The sequence below is a fragment of the Lactuca virosa genome, chromosome 2, assembly GCF_052849685.1.
Source record: "Lactuca virosa cultivar CGN04683 chromosome 2, Lactuca_virosa_CGN04683_v6, whole genome shotgun sequence".
Classification (NCBI taxonomy): Eukaryota; Viridiplantae; Streptophyta; class Magnoliopsida; order Asterales; family Asteraceae; genus Lactuca; species Lactuca virosa.
In genome coordinates, this window is record NC_136427.1 from 272,803,060 (window position 1) to 272,822,703 (window position 19,644).

The 19,644-nt window shown below is 34.6% G+C and overlaps 1 protein-coding gene and 1 pseudogene across 1 annotated transcript; both read left to right on the forward strand.

Annotated features, from left to right (window-relative positions):
- The first annotated feature begins 5,200 nt into the window (after positions 1–5,200).
- Positions 5,201–5,938, forward strand: LOC145158518 (secreted RxLR effector protein 161 pseudogene; annotated as a pseudogene).
- A 1,799-nt stretch (positions 5,939–7,737) lies between these two features.
- Positions 7,738–8,424, forward strand: LOC145156999 (miraculin-like). The gene has a single exon (XM_079076179.1). It carries the CDS (start codon positions 7,790–7,792, stop codon positions 8,375–8,377), a length of 588 nt encoding a protein of 195 aa, XP_078932305.1. The 5' UTR covers positions 7,738–7,789; the 3' UTR covers positions 8,378–8,424.
- The last annotated feature ends 11,220 nt before the right edge of the window (positions 8,425–19,644 follow it).

The window sequence follows — 19,644 nt, forward strand, 5'->3', positions numbered from 1 at the left end:
AAACGCATTTGGTAACTCGATGTTATAAAACGTGCCTTTGTGTATGATTCAACAAGTAGTAGAACAAGCCATATGAGTCGAAGTTTATCCATTCCTTTTACCTTCGGGATAAAAGCGATATCTGTGGGCCCCTCGATGATTTAGCGATGACACATGTGAGTGCTTGGCCAAGCCAGGACTGATTTGATTTGTTCAATCAGTCAGTCATCATAAATCGGAAATCGGGAAACAACAAATGGACAGAGAGAATGATTATAATCCATGTCTCAGTCCATATGATATCTAGAATGGAGGAATATATGATCCCTTATCTCATGGACGCGTCATTGATTTGTTCAGAGTTCGACAGCGGCTTTAAGAGCTACGATTGCTAGTCGGGTTGTGAAGTCGTACTTGCAATAATAGTTTTAGACTTATCCAAGTGGGAGACTGTTGGATTAGATGTCTAAGCCCATAACTATTATTGGTATGTACTTGACCCGAGAGTAGCATGGTCCATTTGGGTTGCATATCATCAGGACAATTTGTTAGGATGGACTTTTGAGAGAAGGTTATTTATGGTTTATTAATATATTATAAGTTATAATATATTAATATGAAATCATATGTTTTAATTAGTATCGATCAAGAATGAATTTGGAATTAATTTAGTGATCAAAAGAGACTAATTAAATCTATGGGGACTAATTATGATAATTAGTTATATTTATATGTGTTGGGCTTATGATCCATGTTGGACCAAGTTTATGTATGGATACATAAAGATTTGGGCCACATGAACCATGGATCATAAAACCCATGGGTATGGATTATGGGTTATACCCATGACCCTTGGAATCCTACATATAAATAGGTTACTCCATAGCCAAAATCACCACTTCTTTTCTTAGAGAAATATGGAGGTGTTTTGGTGCATGGAATTCTCTCTCAAGAGCCACCTTTGTCCTAGGTGATATGTGATTCCATTTGAGGCTTCCACACTATTGGGGCTAAGCTCTTAAAGCTTGAAGACATCAAGCTACATCAAAAGGTATGTCATCTAACTAGAACTTTGTAGTATAGGTGCTTCATAATATGCTAGTTAGGATGAAACCTTGGAATAGTTAATATTTGCATGTATAATAGAGAAAACATAGATCCAAGGTTTATAGGGTTGCATGTACACCATAGGAGTGTTAAAATGCTCAAAAACCAACATCCTTAACATCTTGCAGGTACTTGGGGCAGTTTCGTTTCCAGTGCCCCTTATCATTACAATAGAAGCATTCAGCTTCCTTTGGGTTGGAAGAAGGAGTGACAGAACCACCTTTGGTTCCACTCGAAGAGGAGCCATCAAGAGACTTTCCTTTGGTACCCTGCGAAGGGGTTTTCCTCTTTTTCCCTCTACTTTGCCCGATTGCCAGAACAGGGGCGGCGGTAGGAGTAGGAGTAGTAACAACCATTTTACCCTTAAGACCAGTTTCAGCGGTCTTCAAGAGCCCTTGAAGTTTGCTAAGTGTGACCTCCTCCTTGTTCATGTGATATGTCATTCGGAATTGATCATAACAAGAAGGTAAGGAGTGCAGTATGATATCAATAGCCAACTCCTCAGGGAAGTTCACATTCAATTTCAGCAAACGGTCCACATACCTTTGCATTTTCTGCATGTGGCATGTGATGGGCTCACCATCCTTCATTCGGGTTGTTATCATGGAAGAGATGATTTCATACCTCTATTGACGAGCACTTTGATGGTAGCGGTCCATCAGATCCATGTTCATCTCAAAAGGGTAAAAGTCCTCATAGGACTTCTGGAGTTCAGCTTTCATTGTGGCCAACATGATACATGCCACCTTGGTAGCATCTCTCTCATGTGCCCTAAAGTCAGCGATCTCCTCTGGAGTAGCAGTAGACTCATCAATTTCCTTCAGCTCCTTGTCAAGGACATATTCCTTGTCCTCGTAACGAGTGACCATCCTGATGTTCCTGATCCAATCATTAAGTTTAAACCATCAAATATGACTCTCCCAAAAAGATTCATGAGAGAGAAGGAGCCGGTAGGGTTTGAGCCAGAAGCAACATTGTTGGAAGACATCTGAAAAGAAAAAATACAAGTTTAGATTAGATATAGAATCCTTAATAAGACACCCAAATGTAATATTAAGGCTAGGACCCAACACAATACTTCATAACTTGGAAGAGGGATGCCGTAATCCAAGCTATGAAATATTTGAAGGTAGGTGAATGACGATTCACCAATTTCCACCATGAAAAACGAAATGAATTATTAGGTTTTAATTGGATTGAAACTCCTAGATTCTTTTGAGATTCATTGAACTTTTCAATGGCATGTTTAAATCTCGATTGTGCCCTCTCAAGTTTGTGACTAGGATGCCGAGGATCACAAACAAGGTGTGAATAACGATGCAAATTAACTTGGTACCCTTAATCTTTATCACCTAATCGATGTGTCGGTTACCTACACACACTCCACCGATCTATGATAAATATTAAGTCACCCTTTGCCACTCTTACTAGTCCATGTTAGTGTGTCGGTTACCTACACACGCTCCACCAACGACTTGGTAAGGTACAAAGTGTAATTTCATGGGTTAACACCAATTTCACATTTTCCTAAAGTAACTAAGATTGGGAATTTATAAAAGGTTTAGTTACTTTATATATTTCATTATACTTTTAATGAGAATTATAGTCCTTGTCCTACCCGTTCGGCTAACGACCCTCCACCAGTCAAGGAAGCGGTGGGTGAGAGTGGACACCCATTAAGTTGCCATTTTATAGGCAACAACCTTATACCCCCCTTATAGACCGGCTTCGTGAATGAGGCCTACTAACGGTGAGACTGACTTGATCTTATACATATATATATATATATATATATATATATATATATATATATATATATATATATATATATATATATATATATATATATGTATGTATATATATATATATTATTAACTTATAATATTATAAAGTATAAGGGTTGAATTTTAACTTTCAAAACTCTAAGGATTGGAATTAAAGTTTTCTAAGGTGTGTAAGACTTTACAAATTCCAAAACTTGAGGGCAAGTTTTTGAAACTATTCAAGACTCTTCAACTTCATAACTTATGATTTAATGGTTTATTAAAATGAAGACTCTTCATTTTATGTAACAAATGTGTTCTTTAATGGACTTTAAAAGAAAGACTTTTGGTAATCCATAACTTGAGGACAAATTATGGATTCCATTAAAAACATTTAGATCAAGAATTAAACTAACAAACAATTTGCAAATAATTCCTATGATCTACCAAACTCATAAGTGTATGAACATTCATATCAATAATTTCAAGAATCATAAATAACACATACAAAACTTGAAATTTTGATAATAGCCATTGTAAATGGATTAGCATAACCATTACACCATCTAAAACAAGTTTTATAAGACCAAAACAGTTTAGGGTAATATTTCTTGTCCATTTCCAGCAGCAAAACTCGAAAATCTGCATTCATGGCTTCCTACTCGTCGAGTGCAAGAACCTACTCGACGAGTAGGATGAAATAACACATGGACTCGTCGAGTCCCCCCATGGACTCGGCGAGTTCACTCAGCAGAATGCAGAAATCTTGAGTTTTTTCAACAATTTGCATCAAGTATCAAGAAAACAAGCCTAGGCTCTGATACCACTGATGGGTTTTGAGCATTCTAACACTCCTATGGTGTACATGCAACCCTAGAAACCTTGGATCTATGTTTTCTCTAAAATACATGCAAATAATAATTTTCCAAGGTTTACATCCTAACTAGCATGTTATGGGGTACTTGAATCATAAAACACTAGTAGAATTACATACCTTTTAGTAGTGGTTGATTACTTGGAGTTTGAGAGCCTAGCACCAATAATGTGGATGCCTTAAATGGAAGTCACAAATCACCACAAACTTTGGAAACTTGAGAGAGTAGTAGCACACTTCTAGAAATTGGCCACACTTTAGTTCTCACATACACTAGTGCCATTTCAAGTGCCAAGGACCCTTTTATATAGTGTGGTGGATTAGGGTTACATTCATGTAAACCCTAATACCCATGACCTTTCATTTCCATAAGATTTATGGGTTAAATCTCCATGGACTATCCATGGACTTTCCATGCAAGCCTTGCCCATTCTAAATAAACATTAGCCCACACTATATAAATACAAGAGCCCGAATTTAATTACTCGCCCTTTTTGATCACCAAATTAATTTTAGATCAATACTAATTAAATAATATGATTTTATATTAATATATTAGAACTTATAATATATTAATAAATCATAACTTATACTATTCTCAAAAGATTATCCATATAAATTGTTCGGGTGAAGTGAAACCCAAATGGACCATGCCGGGTCGGGTCAAGTACATCTCAAATATAGTTATGGACTTAGACACCTTATCCAACAGAAACGAGCCATGGAATCGGAGTTGAAGTCAATTGAGAGAAACAACATCTGGATTCTAACTAGGCTACCCCCAAATCGCAAGGCGATAGGGGTAAAGTGGGTATTCAAGCTAAAAAAGAATGCAGCTGGGGAAGTAATCAAACACAAGGCTCGTCTCGTCGCCAAGGGTTATGTTGAAGAAAGGGGTGTCGATTTTGACGAAACATTTGCACCAGTGGCTAGGTTGGAGACGATAAGACTGATCCTCTCAGTAGCAAAAAAAGAAAATTGGCTTGTACATCACCTGGATGTCAAGTCAGCATTCCTGCACGACGATCTTAAGGAGGAAGTTTACATAACTCAGCCCATAGGATTCACGATCAAAGGCAAGGAAGGCTACGTGTACCGTCTTCACAAGGCCATGTATGGGTTACCACAGGCGCCAAGGGCATGGAATGTAAAGCTTGACCAATCACTCAAGTCTCTTGGATTCACCAGGTGTGCTCAAGAACAAGTTGTCTAAAAGGTACACAAACCCAACTTGATTCTCATAGTTGGTGTATATATAGATGATCTTATAGTCACTAGGTCAAGTGAGAAGGGAATCCAGGAATTCAAGAATATAATGAAATGTTTGTTTGATATGAGTGATCTGGTATTGCTATCATATTACCTGGGAATTGAAGTATCACAGGTTAAGGAAGGTATAATGCTCACATAAAAGGGATATGCTGAAAAGACTTTAAAAGTATTAGGGATGGAAGGCTATAATAGTTCACAATACCCAATGGAGCCAAAACTCCATTTAACCAAAGATGGGGATGGTGAACCCGTGAATGCAACAATGTACATGAAGCTTGTTGGAAGCTTAAGATACTTGGTCCACACTAGACCAGACCTCAACTACAACATTGGAGTGGTGAGCAATTTTATGCAAAACCCCAAACAAAGTCATTATGCTGCTATAAAACATATCTTGAGATATGTGAAGGGAACAACTGATTATGGACTAAAGTATCACAGGAGAGGTGATGGAAGACTTGTGGGTTACAGTGATAGCAGTTACAACAATGATTGTGAAGACATGAGAGAAACCACTGTAGTAGCTTACTACTACTCAGGAAACCTTATAACATGGGCATCACAGAAACATAAAACTGTGGCTCTCAGTACATGTGGGGCTGAGTATATGGCTGCAACTACAGCTGCATGTCAAGGACTGTGGTTAAGGAATTTGTTCAGTTAGCTGATGGGAAAGAAAGCATAGAAGATAAAGCTGTTAATTGACAACCAATCCATAATAGCACTCATAAAAAATCCTGTGTTCCATGGTAGAAGCAAGTACATAGACACAAAGTTCCACTTTATTCGTATGTGTGTTGAAAGGGAACAGATTCAAGTGGAGCATGTGAGTGGAGATCAACAGAAGGCTGATGTTCTAATAAAAGCAATGCCAAGGATAAAGTTTGCTGAGATGAGGGAACTAATTGGCATAGAAGATTTGAAGAAGAAAGGTCAACCTTGAGGGGGAGAAATGTTGGTCAAAGGTTGACCTGGTAATTAGGAAGGAATAAAACTCATGAGAAGTCATGACCGTTAGAAAGTGGACTGTTCCTAGTATTTCTCTTTCCTGTTAATTTTAGTAGTTTAAATAGCATAGTTTAGAGGTTACAAATCATTAGTCGAAATTTCCTTGTACATCAACTCAATCATTAGGTTTCTATTCTTCATTCAATAAAGAAGTAATCATTCGACTGCCTATTTCCAGTTTTACAACTGTTAATTCCTTGTTGTTTACTGTTCCATTGCTTGATCACCAACGCCATTGCCTTCCGGTAACCATAATTGGTAGGAGATAGAGTGAAACCAAACTTATGGTGACGGGGTAAAGGCTATAAGTGCCATTGATTAGCAACAGAAAGAAGAGAAAGAGAAAAAGAAATTGGATGTTACTGTAGGTGGCGGCCCTGTAGTTGGTGGCACTGTAGGTGGTGGCACTGTGCAGATCGACAGAAGCAAGAGAGGGAAGCACTGTAGGCTTGATCGGTGCTGCTTGCCTTTGATCGACTTTTTTTTTTGATCGGTGTTTTTTTAGGGTACGCCGTAAGGCTCTGATACCGAGTTGACTTTGGTAATCAGTAATTGTATTGTTATTGTATCCACGATTACAATAAGAATATATATAAGAGATATATTTACACTCATGACCCTCTAATATAATTATATACATATCACACGTTAATTGTCTAATAAACATCGACTTATAATCACCTGTTAACATCAATTTTAAAAAAATTTCAACCGACTATAAGCATTGACTTATATTCATCCATTAACTTTCTTATTGATTAGAAGATTGAAATAGTGCAAACGTACCAGTGTAGTGTAACCATAAATAATTTCTTAATCGAAAATGAATCAAAATAGCTACGGACTTTATATTGATGAATCGTCGATTAACAAAAGCTATTTGTGATTAAACGAGGGTATAAATTATAACCAATAACTACCAAGGAATTGGGAGTAGTAAGTCAATTAAAAAAAATGATGTGGACACAAAAATAATGAGGGTGGAGGCGGTGGGACAATTCTTATACCCCATTATTTTAATTTCTCTTTCTATATATAATAACTGTTTTTTCTTTAAACTTCTACAATATATATGGAAGTGGCTAGCATTATTAATTAAATCATTTGAGCTAAAAAATTACTTAGAGGCTCATTTTATCTATAATATGGTTGGTGTTTTAAAAGAGATTGAGGGGGGCTGCCACCTATTGTCTCCGCCATTGGATGTCAGCGATGGGAGTGAATTGGGAAGACGAAGATGGTAGTACACTGTGAACATAGGGCGTGCGACTTATTTTATCATTTTATTTTAGTTTTATCTCATTTACATAAATGGTCCTTCAAGTTTCTAAATAAATAATAAAAGAAATAGATAAGGGTAGATAAGTCATTTCATAAATACATAATCCCTTTTTTAGTAAAGTTAAGCAAAATGACTAACCGGGCATGATTTTGAAACCACAAGGGCCATCAATGTAACACCAACAAAAGATATCATGAACTTGTTACTTTTTAAAAACCACAACTACTATTTTTGAAATTTTATCATCCATTTTTGACCAAATTGCATGTTATACAACCCAATTGGTTGTTACTTTGTTAAATTGCATTTAATATATTTGTAACGTCAACGCCTAACCTTAATGAGATAGGATTGTCTGACTTTTACAAACAGTTACGTGCATCCTGCAACCATTCCCAAATTCATACCGATTGTCCCCATTATAAATACGTGTTATCTCTATGAAGCTTAAACCACACCTCAAATTGATCTATAAGTCTTTACAACAACAGCTACATACTCAAGATGAAAACATTGTTACTACTTCTATTCTCCACAATCTCCCTTTCAATAGGACAACCATCTCCAACTCAAGTTCGAGACCTTGATGGGAACTTGGTACGTTCTGGTACAAAGTACTACATCTTGCCTGTGATCCGAGGAATGGGTGGCGGTCTTATATCGGCATCCACGAGAAATGAGTCATGCCCACTTGACGTTGTCCAAGCCAACCAAGAAGTCGATAATGGCATGCCATTGACATTCACACCGCTGAACCCCAAGAAAGGTGTCATTCGGGAATCAACAGATCTCAACATTATATTCTCGGCTGCATCGACCTGCATTCAGTCGAATGTATGGATGCTTGAGGAGTACGATAGACAACTAATCGTAACAAGTCATGGAGTGGCGGGAAACCCTGGTCAGGAAACCATCAGTAACTGGTTTAAGATAGAGAAGTATGAGGATCATTACAAACTTGTGTTCTGCCCGACCGTATGCGACATTTGCAGGCCTGTTTGTGGAAATATTGGTGTTGTGATTGCTAAAAATGGAAGTAGACGTCTGACTATTAGTGAAGTGCCTATTAAGATTATGTTTAAGAAGGCATAAAGACTTTTATTTTTTATTTTCATAATACACGGTTTTACTTTGATATACTTATCTTTGAATTATATGCAAGATAAACGACTGTGGACCATTACATTATATAAATAATTAATTAACATTTGTTCTTTAAGGTTTTATGCAACAATGTGATAGGTTTGATTGAACTTTTAGACTTAAAGTATTTCTTTTATTGGTATTTCTTAGTATATAAAGTACAAATTAATTATATTTATATTATACAAAAGAAAGCAATAACTTGGAACAAAAACTGAAATCATACATATATCTCATTAAATTCTAGTCAAATTTGTAACTCCCATCTCATTTATCTAATTAGAATAGTGGTAGTTGTGCGTTAAGTGATTTCGTTAATTCTATATTTTAGATGGTATGTATAATTATTTGTGTAAGTTATATAGTTGAGATTAAGGTTCTAAATAACGTAAGGCGTGACTTGGCGGCAATGTCAAGCCTCAAGCTTTTCCGAGCCTTGGCGAGTCACGTCGTTTGTAAGTCGTGACTTAAGGCGACAATTTTGTATATAATTCATATTTTTATATGTATTTTCTACTATTATTCATTTTTATATACATATATGAGTCAATGCGGCGTTTTGGTAAAGCTTGGCGGCACATACAAGCCTTGGAGTCATGGCGCGCCATGACGAGCTTTTTAGAACATTGGTTGAGATACATAAATACAAAACAATTTAAAAATATACAATAGCAGAAACATATTTATTAAAACAAATAATAAATAATTACACAATAACAACTAAAATGAGAAAAATGGACTGTAATTTTCTAACTTAAAAACTAAAGCGAGCAAATATAAAACCAATCCATTTCCTAATTTTAGAACTAAAAATTAGGTTTTTTTTTTTTTTTTTTTTTTTTTTTTTTTTTTTTTAAATTAAAGTCTTTAAGTTTGTCAAATTTGTCCATATAATGATTTTTGTTCGTTAATGCCCAAAGTTTGCCAATTTTTTTTATTTTTATTTTTGCCCTTGTTACCTGTAAAAACAAGTTTCCAACATGTCATCAGGTAAGAGGACGATGTAAGTTGATTTTAACTTCTTTAGGTAGAAACAATGATTACTCTCACATCTAATGTAACCATTCATTTTTATGAAATTATCAAACTTCAAGTACCACTTCCTTGGAACTTGCTTAAACCTATAAAGTTTTTCTTCAACATGCATACTAAGTTTTCTTTTCCATCTATCTAAAAACTTTATGGTTGTGCCATGTACATATCTTAATCAAAGTCGCCATTCAAGAAATTTTCCTTCACATCCAACTACTTTAGATGTAAATCTTCTGTAACGACAATTCCAAGAGCTATTTCAATTGTGGTCATCTTCATAATTGGTGAGAAAATTTCATTGCAATCAATTCTTGCCTTCTATTGGGACCCTTTTACCACCAAAAAACGGTACCCTATGTCATCCAAAAACCATAGCCAATAAAAAGCATGTCTTTCCCTTTGTATATAACTTGTCTTTATTCACATCATTGACTCTAATGTAAGATACATATCCGAAAACCTTTAGGTATGTGAGGGATATCTCATGACCTATCCATTCCTTTTCTAAAATTGTTTTTAGTGGCATTTATCAAACAAATTATGAAACAGTGATAATATAGTTAAATGAATTGTTATCAACATTACAGTTAAATGAATTGTTATCAACATTACATTATCATTCTTTCTAGGTAAGTAAAGTTTTTTCACATATATTATTTTAGAGATGAAATTCATTGTACACTTCAATAACATAATTTTATAGAGAGATAAAAGTTGGTTTTCAACAATTTGATTTGATAAATGACACAAAAACAATTCATTTTACTATATTATCATTGTTTCTATGTAAGTAAAAAGTTTTTACATATGTTTTTTGGAGACAAAATTCATTGTACACCTTAAAAACTTAACTTTAAATATATTAAAATTGATCTTGGATAATTTGATTTTAGTTAAAAATGAAACTAAAACAATTCATAAATCTTTATTAATAATTTGCTATCAACATTGTGTTATCATTCTTTCGAGACAAGTAGAGTTTTTTTTAAATGCTTTTATCTAAAATTCATTGTGAACTTCAATAACATAACTTTAGAGTTATCAAAGTTAATTTAATTTTAGAAACGACACTAAAACAATTCATACAACTATATTAACAGCTTGTTATCAATATTATGTTATCATTATAAGAGTTTTTACAAATGTTCTTTAGAGATAAAATTCATTGTGCACTTCAATAATATAACTTCAAAGATATTAAAATTGATATTTTCATAGTTTTATTTGAGAAATGAAACTAATGTTCTTTCCTAGGCTCTCCCAGGGTTCCCACCTTAACCTGCCATCAGCTGCTGAAAGACCCCTACTAATGTCAGCTAACTACCTTGTGAATACAATTACATGCAACAAGGCCTAAATAATCGTATGGCTAACAGACCCAACCCTACAACGGGTGGACTCAAACAAGAGCTACGCAATAGAATCGAATAAATTATTATAAAATTATTTAACCCTTGCAACATGTAATTTAACATATTCATTTAATAGTTAACCCACATCAATATGAACCCTACAAAGCATAAAGCAAGCAACATTCGAGCAGTAAAACTCTATAGGCCACAAAACATCAACATGCATCCTTCCTAATAGGCGTCTCTCCTAATAGGCATTCTATCATTCAATCCTGAACATATCCTTATGCTAACTTCTAACATGCAAACATTTTATAACATATATAAAATAACAACATGTATGAGTATTCTATGAATCACTTACTTGAGCTCGTATGATTTCACGCATCGCGCCCCTTTCATAAAAAAAAATCATTTTTAGAAAATTCATTTTTTTCAAACATATTACAAATTCCTTAGTTTGAGTTCAAACACACCTGGGAGTCTGTCCAAATCCCTCAAACCAAGGCTCTGATACCAACTTGTAACATCTCAAAATCCCAGGTAATTTTTTTTTCTTTTTAATAAGCAACCAAATTCTTTCATTCATTAAAAGGTATCCAAGTATAAAAAAGTGTTTCTAGACAACATCATAGTAATGATAAAATCAAAGGTGCAAACTCTCGAGTGGATGCGATGCAATTATGTTAGTCCCTTCCCATTGGAACTAGAAGTACCTAAAAAACATTTAAACATAAATCGTAAGCTAAAAGCTTAGTGAGTTCCCCAAAATACCACATACCATACATCCAATTGTCATGGGATACCACCATGATCTTTTTCCTGAAATGCCATGGGCTACCCCCGTGGTCTTACATCCAAGTATCATGGGATACCACCATGGTTTTTTCTTAAATTTCCATGGGCTAACTGCCACGAAACCGGTACTACAACACACCTAACAATCAACCAAAGTCCAACCTTAGTCTATACCCTAGAACTAGTACTTTGACCAAAAGTCAAACCGGTCAAAAGGTCAATGTTCAATTCAACTATCCAAAGTTGGCTTCAAAGGTCTACCACGTCGTGACCTCCTATTGGTCAACGTCGTGGTCTAATAAAGACAAAATACTCTTACACCTCCCTAGTTGCTATGTCATGGCAACCAAACGCCACGTCGTGGAAACTGAGTCTAACAACTTAAAGGGTTAAGCCATTTTTCATCGACCCCATGAGCTCCAAAGCTCAGATATAGTTCTTCTTAAGGTCTTAATGGATAAAGTTTCCAACTTTATCCATTGATACATCCCTCTAAGCCTAGATATTCTAAGGTCCAAAAAGGAAACTTAATGCATGGAATCAACCATTAAGCACTTAATCCATGAAGTATTCAGTCCAAAACTTCCAGAAAGGTTTTATGGACCCTAATGATCCCTAAAAATGTGAACTTTATAAACATGCATGCCCATGCATGTCCTTTCCTAAATCTAGGTCAAAAGATGCAATATGATCTAGATTTCATGAAAGGATTCAAAATCACCACTACTTCCTAGATCTATGAGATATAATGCTCTTGGGACTCAGAGAAATCATAAAGTTGCAAAGTTTATCTCTTTAAACCATACAAACCACATCAAAATGACCAAAACATGACATAAAACCTAGATCTAAAGAGAAAAGCATTAAAAGATGGAAACTTGAGGACTTACAAAGAATCTAGAAGATGCACACAGAAGAGGAAAAGGTTTACTTGCTGAACCAAGGCACCAAATCTTCTTATTATTCCTTTAAAACCACCAACAACTTCCAAAATGAGCACAAAAGCTTCAAAGGGGTCTAGGGTTTGGACAAAAGGTCGTTGGAGGTGATGGAGGCTGAGGGTGGAGGAAACCCTAGCCATCACTTCTTTTAAATAGGGCTTAAGGCCCGAAAATTTAGGGTTTGCCCAAAAATGGTTGCCACGTCGTGACACTCGTTTAAGATGCGCGATTACAAAGAACTTTTTCCACGTCGTGGTGATATATTCACCACGTCATGGCCAACCAGATTTCTTCAAAACATTTTTAAAGTTCATACCTCAGAGTTCGGATGTTACCTAAAACGACACCAAAACAACAATTTCACATAATGCTATTGAATATTGACTTTCAGGAAACATTCAAGATAATACAGCCATTGATACAATCGTTTACATTGAGACAATGACACTAACATTCATATTGATTTAAGATTGTAGCCATTGGTCCATGTATTGAGACTTTCCGGGTGTGATTACGAGTATCTTATGTCACCCTGAATCTCTAATACACAGTTGAGTAATTTATTGGATTAAGGAACTTAATTACTGGGTAGTGGGTAACCAGGTATGCTTCCAATTAGAGCTAGAGGGAAAGCCGATGATGATTTAGAAAATTGATTAATCAAATACGTACGTAGGTATTTTCTTTAGTTATGTGTGTCTGTGAGGGAGCCGAGAAGGACGATTGATAAATTACGATAAGGTGTGTATGAAGCGTGTGTATCTCACATTCTATTTGAATTCAATTCCTTATTTAACTACTACAATTAGTTAACTAGAGGAAGTGACGGGTCGGGAAAGTTGTTGTCTTGGTGTGGGTCAATTGAACTTTCAAGTTACATATTTCTTTGTAGGTTGTTTTTTTCTAAAACATACATATTTTCACTGTATTGTTCAACCTCGTGGTCGAACCAACAACAGTAGGACGCTACATACGTTGGCTTGCATTTAGGTTGGTCGGATGCTAGGCATACATTCGGCACTTAGTGCATCTACTGTCCATTTTGTTGAATAGTGTTGTTAAAATACCTTAAGATAAGTAATATGGTAGCAATAAAAATAGAATACTCTTAGTATTTGGATGAGTTAGTTCTGAACGAAAAAATGATAGCAACAACCACTTTTTAAAGAAATAATACTATGACTTGGTTTTTCTAATCATCTTAAGTATGTGAATGACTCACTCAGATATAATGTCGTTAGTAACCGGCTAGATTACTTCTAAATGAAAAAACGATACCAACAAAAAGTTTTAAATGAAAAAAGAACACTAGTTGCAGTTATAACCAAAATGATAATTATGTCCTTTTGTCCCTTTTGCTGAATTTTGGCAACTGTTGCAGCCACCTATGTGACCAATATCCGTATGAAGCTTAAATTTTTTTTAAGAACAAAGCCTTAAAAACTTGAAAGTACAACATATGCTAGAAAACAGAAATAACCGATGCTATATTGATATTCTTCCCCATAAATACACAATACATGTTGCAATTATAAATAGTCACCTGTAAAAATAAATGTTGTACTACAGCACCCTACTTTTATATTTTCTTGCTAACAATTATGGAAGAATGATGGTATTGTCCTTTGAATTTATATATACTATTATTGGGTTTTTACCCTTCAACTCACCTCTTTCAGCTTTTGCATCAAAGCAAGTCAATCTTTTAGTGATTGATCATTTAGGTTACTGTCTTTCTAGAATTTTGCATCAACATAGTATTTCTTTGGGGTATAACTAAAACGGGTTTCAAGGAATAATCTTTTTTGATTTGTGCCATCCGTCTGCATAAAATAACATTGTACCTTTAAGTCAAGAAATATAAAATCAAAAAATATAGTAAAAAATTTGCATAAAGGATAATTTTAGTATTTTTCTGCATATAAAGTATAATTTTTGTAATCTTCTACATTAAAATGTTAACTTCTATAATTTTATGCATTTAAGTTTTAATTTTGGTCATTTTTTGCGTCTTTTTATGCATTTAAAGTTTAATTTTTGTAACTCTCTACAATAAAAGGGTTATTTATGTCATTTTCTGCATTTATATGACAATTTTCTGTAATTTTCGGCATTTATATAATGCAGTTGTTGTATTTCTTTAGCCACTTATATATATTCTTTATGCATTTATATGACAATTTTCTGTAATCTTCTACATTAAAATGTTAACTTGTATAATTTTTTGCATTTATTTTGAATAATGTTTAATCACGTTTTGAAGTCAACGGTAAGTTTGTATAAGGAAAACACACATTATAGGTTAGATAATATTTGGATTAAATGATATAAAATATTAGTAATGATTAATCATGAAAAGTTATGTTAAAAAAATCAAATGTCATTTATTAAAAAAAGTCTTGGTAAATAAGTTAAATAATATTATGATCAGATTTATACTTAAATCACTAAAACTATACTCAAATATATCAATGTCTAGTAAGCCCTCTTTCAACATTGACCGCCTACTGATCCTTAGTGCAAATAGCAGCGTTGGTTTTGAAAGGCAATTGTTGTGTGGAAGTGAATGTTGGTTATAAGTTTAGTCTCAACCCATTTGTTCGTCCTGAGACTAGCAAAAAATAAAAAATTTCAAATCCAAAAGATAACTATTTAGATTATTTTTCAACTGAAAAATTAATCTGGTCGACTAAAAAGAATAAAAATTTAGAACAGAGCCTCTTCTCCATAATGTTGTTATCATTTCCCGAAGATATTTTTTTTAAGTCTAAATTTCGAAATTCAAGTTTTCAATTTAATTTATGATTTCTGAAAATTTGGTCAAGTGGGTGTTACATTTGTAAAAGGTGTCTTCTTGCGCCAATTATCAAACTTTCTCGAATAAAATATAAATGATGATATGTCAAAAAATCGTAGATATTTTCAAACAATAAGCAATTAATTTTAGATGCAAATTAAGCTACATAAAGCACATAATATATTTGTTTATGACAACAATTACTTTTACGTATCCACTTAAAAGAAAGTAGCATCATAAGCAAAACAATAGAAATGGTTTGGGAGAAGAAGAGCTACTAAAATCACAGATTAAATCGACCAGTGATGAAATACCGATCAGCAAAGCAAGCACCGGAGAGATAATAGAAAGATATGCAACAACTTTCTATATAAGTAGCTAAAGAAACACAACAATTTCCTTTATGGAAAAGTTGGCATATTTGTCTGTTTAAACATTACTAAGCATTAAACATATCAACATTGATTTTTGTACATATGATGTATCAGATTACCCATAACTATTTATATTTACAACATGAAGAAAAAGAAAATGATAACAATTATATTTATAGATTGTAAATCACATCATAAATTGAAAATACATTCACACAAAATATATGTTTCTAATCTCTTTTAAAGGTTTTTTAAGTAAATGACCATTTTCAGGAAAATATTTTCATAAATTAAAAAATCCATTCATTTTAATGATTTTTGTATGAATCTATTTTTAGCTTTTTTATATCTATGAATATCAACCATCAGGGCATAATGGTCAATGGTTGGAATAATTCCAGTGGCAATTCCTAATTAAAAAAAAATAGTAGCATCGAATCAACGAATCCAATAACATTATCATGCTATAAAAAGATTATTGTTGTAATAAATATGTATACTTGAAGGTTTTGTATAAGAGGAAACAGTATTCTGATTGCCTAGTGTGTATCTTCTATTATGCTTGAGAGAAATCATAACGTACATTCATCTTTTTCTATACGGTTGTGCACATTGTGCATATCTGAAGTTTGGATCTTGGGAGAATCAAGATTCATCATAGTCACCTTCTCAAAGTCCACAGGTCTAATGGTCCATTCTAAACAAAAGATTCAAGTTTCATCAAACAGTTCTAAAACATAGCTTAAAAGCAAAATTGCAACTCACCAATAAGTCATTCGTAGGCTCAAATTTTGCCACTTCAAATGAAGTTGAATCCCAATACACATTCAACTGTTTTGCTACAACAATTAACACTTTCATTTTTGTCTGGATATAATGTGCAATAGCAGATAACTTGTCAACCATGTGAAAAATTAGAAGTATTTCTATAAGAAAATTATTATTGTTATATATTGATATTTAAAACGATATAATTAGCATTTAATACCTTTGTTTCTCTAAAGAAGCGAGACACAAAGACCCAATAGCCTTCAAGTATGATTCTTAATGATATTCATAGTCAAATAATTTAGAGAAAACATGAAAAGATGTTTTGGAATCAAAATTTAGAAACCTGGTTCTAGCATTTCATCGAGTAGTGGGTGTGCATAGTCAAACTTGCTCTCAAATATCAACATAAGCGGGCCTATATAACTGAATAGTGTTCTTGGGGTACGACGGCTGCAAGTAAACTGACCCACATCAACATCTCCGCACAAGAACCACCACAATCACAAAATCGATTTTTGGTGTAGATTTTAAGAGAAACAATGCAATGTACCTTAAAGGGGTTTTTACTTGAGAAAGAACAAAGGAAGCCATAACTGAAATTTGAGAAATGGAATGAAGACGTTCGTCTACTTTTTCCGCCTCTTGTCATTGGGCCGACCAACTTCCTCACCGATTTCAGAGACATCATCGTCTTCGTCGATATTTGTCTGCATCGGAAAACTAATATGGAGAATACCTCTAAGACGAGACGGTATGGGCACTTCTCGTGCTCGTTGTACGGACGTGGAAAACCATAACGGCGTGGTGACGGGGGGAACACCGCCCCCCCCCCACGGTTTTCCACGTCCGCACAACAAAGGAAGGCATAACTGAAATTTGAGAAATGGAATGAAGACGTTCGTCTACTTTTTCCGCCTCTTGTCATTGGGCCGACCAACTTCCTCACCTATTTCAGAGACATCATCGTCTTCGTCGATATTTGTCTGCATCGGAAAACTAATATGGAGAATACCTCTAAGACGAGACGGTATGGGCACTTCTCGTGCTCGTTGTGCGGACGTGGAAAACCATAACGGCGTGGTGACGGGGGGAACACTGCCCCCCCCCCCCCCCCTTCTCGTTTTTGCTCGTTAAGGGCGAAGCTCATTGGCGTCACAACCGGAAGAAACGGGGCTATTTTCAAAGGTTTCCATTGACTAACCGTTTGGCAACGGTTCTTTTTAAAAAAAAAAAATAGAAACTCTACGATATATCATGTATGCATTCCGCCACCCGGTTGAAGAACGAGACAATTTTTGTAAGAGAAGACAAGAAGGAGCATGTAAGGATGTGGAACGTGCTTTTGGAGTACTGAAGGCGAAGTGACATATAGTTGAACATGCAGCACGACCATTGGATTTAGAACCTCTACGATATATCATGTATGCATGTATCATAATGCATAACATGATAGTAGAAGATAAATGGAGAAATATTGCACACTATATCCCAACGGAGCCCAGACACGTTCAGTTTTAACCAGGAACAACAGGGTATTTGCATCGAGTTGTTGACATTCATGACGCAAATAAACACAGACAACTTCGAGAGGACTTGACGGATTATATCTTCTATGGTAACAATAACGATAACGAATAGCGTTTATTTTTTAAAAAAATGTTTTTTTTAACGAATAGCGTTGTATTTTTTTTTTGAATTTGGATGTTATGTGTAATTTAATTTCTATGTTATTTTTAATCTTTAAAAATTGTTTTTATTATATGTTATTTATAATTTTTAAACATTATGTTTTATTTATTATGTTATATTTAAAAAATATTTGTTTAAATTAAAAAAAAAAAATTCGAAAAAAAAAATTATAAAATGGAAAAAAGTTGGTGTTATAACAAGATGTAACATGGTGACCATTTCCCCACTTGGTGTTATAACACCATTGATGATGTGTCATGTGAGGTGGCACCAAAATAATGTTACATCTAGATGCCCACACCCAATGCTCTAAGTTCCAGGCAGTGAATTAAAGACAAAGCAATGAAAAAAACAGTGTTGTAAGGCGGTGTTCATCTGATTGGACGATGGGTTGACGGTGGTTATCTGATTAGAGATGGAGGCGGTCAATACACCGCCATTTCCTTGTAACACCATTTTTCGTGTACTTCCTTTTTCTCATTTTTTTTGTTGATAATTCTCAATGAAAATGTCAACAATACGAACGCATATATTTACGACACCATCGATTCTGATTGTCAAATTCAATGAAAAAAAAATTACATGGGCTTTAGAAATTACGGTGGAATGTTGTGTTTTCTTCAAAAGTTTCCTAGATTATTGAAGCAACATCAATCTCGACTGTCAAATTCGATAAAAATCACACTGATTCCATCGGCCTTGCCATCTCCATCGCAAAAGCCCAAAATGATGTGCATCAGGGTAGAACCCTAGTTCGTGAAATTCTTTCCTTTCAAACACCAAACGAAACAATAGACGGGATAGCGATGCAGTGGTGTGTGTACAATTAGAAGCGGGATACATAGGGGGAATCAAAACTCGGCCGCGATTTTCAGCATTCCTTCGTCGATAAAAAAATAGAGTACAATCAATCTCCGATGAGTCACAGAGCACCCGTTGACCAACCAAAAGGAGCCACAAATATTCAACCACCACCATCTTTGGCCAGCCGATGAACAGTTGCCAGCTGGCTTCAGGTTACTGTTCATAAGCTTTTCCAAAATTAATATGTATATATAATTATCTATTATATAATAGATATGATATTTTTAATTTTTTTAAAATACTCATAAGATATAGTGGTTCGAATTGGATTATTCATGGGGCGGTTTTACAATAAAACCGAAACCAAACCGTTTGTATTTGGTTTATGAAAATCAAAAACCGCACCATCATTTTAAGTATTGGTTTGGGTTTTCGGTTTTGATGCTCACCCCAGTTAGTTCTCCATTAGTCTTTATTGGCAGTGAATTTCAGGATCATGCCACACCGCCCACACCTTAACTTTTCAAAGTTCTCGATTAGTCATTATTGGCAGAAAATTTCTGGATCGTGTCCCTACAATTTCAATGTAATTGCCTTGTATTATGTCGGGGATAAAATTAAATTTTATTTATTGGGTTCTTAGCGCTGTACATTACAA

Excerpts from the sequence above, each read along its gene's own strand:
- LOC145156999 (XM_079076179.1), top strand. The coding sequence starts at position 7,790 with ATGAAAACATTGTTACTACTTCTATTCTCCACAATCTCCCTTTCAATA.